The sequence below is a fragment of the Sphaeroforma arctica genome (genome assembly GCF_001186125.1).
Source record: "Sphaeroforma arctica JP610 unplaced genomic scaffold supercont1.11377, whole genome shotgun sequence".
Lineage (NCBI taxonomy): Eukaryota > Ichthyosporea > Ichthyophonida > Sphaeroforma > Sphaeroforma arctica.
Genome location: NW_014029181.1, coordinates 1 through 836, shown reverse-complemented (window position 1 = coordinate 836; position 836 = coordinate 1). Strand labels below are relative to the sequence as shown.

Below are 836 nucleotides of genomic sequence, written 5' to 3'. Positions count from 1 at the left end.
TATATATATATATATATATATATATGTATAGATACTGTCTTGTAAATTCTCTGTTGTGCGTATTCCATTTGTATCACGTTAGTGTATTGGCTTTCATTATACGATCAATGAACAGTTTCGTGATGCCCAAGCGATACATACCTTTTCAATCTTGCCGTTACTTTGGACCGATCATCAGTTTCGAGGTTCTCGTGCTAATGATACCTTTCTATCCTGTTTGAACTCTTGACCAATCAAAAGCTCCGAAATTCCTGATAACGTGCTTATGATTGGGCCGTGTCCGCATGACTGGCTGTTCAATGGGCGCGTTGCTGCCGTGGTGCATCATGGAGGCGCCGGCACTATGTCCACCGGACTCATGTTTGGCAATGTATGTGAATTCATATGTACTTGTGCAAACTCGAATATCTGTAGCGCACAGATACTTGCCGCATATACACTATATATTCATATCTGTAGACAAGCGATAAAGTGGTTAAGAATATTCAAGCCCGGACACGTACGAGAAGTATGAACCTAACGCATACAAAGATAGAGTATGCGAGTGTTGTTACAAAGATAGGTATGCGAGTGTTGTTATATATATATATATGTATTCTAATACTATACATACTACATGTTACAGCCGACAGTGATTGTGCCGTTCATTTTGGACCAGTTCTTCTGGGGATTGGTTGTGGCAGAGATGGGAGTAGGTCCCACTGCATGTCCGTGGTCATCGTTAACAGGCGAAAAGCTCTGCAAAGCGATGCAGTACGCACTTACCGATCCCGTGAAGAAGAAAGCTATGGACTTAGGCATATTATATACATATATATATACACGATAAGTGCATA

General features: G+C 40.9%; 1 protein-coding gene across 1 annotated transcript; it reads right to left on the bottom strand.

The window, feature by feature from the left end:
* Positions 1-623: 623 nt before the first annotated feature.
* On the bottom strand, positions 624-801 carry SARC_17606 (hypothetical protein; the record flags this gene model as incomplete). Its single annotated transcript, XM_014288302.1, has 1 exon — positions 624-801. A coding segment is annotated over one exon (178 nt), but the record flags the coding sequence as incomplete, so codon positions are not given.
* Between the last annotated feature and the right edge of the window lie 35 nt (positions 802-836).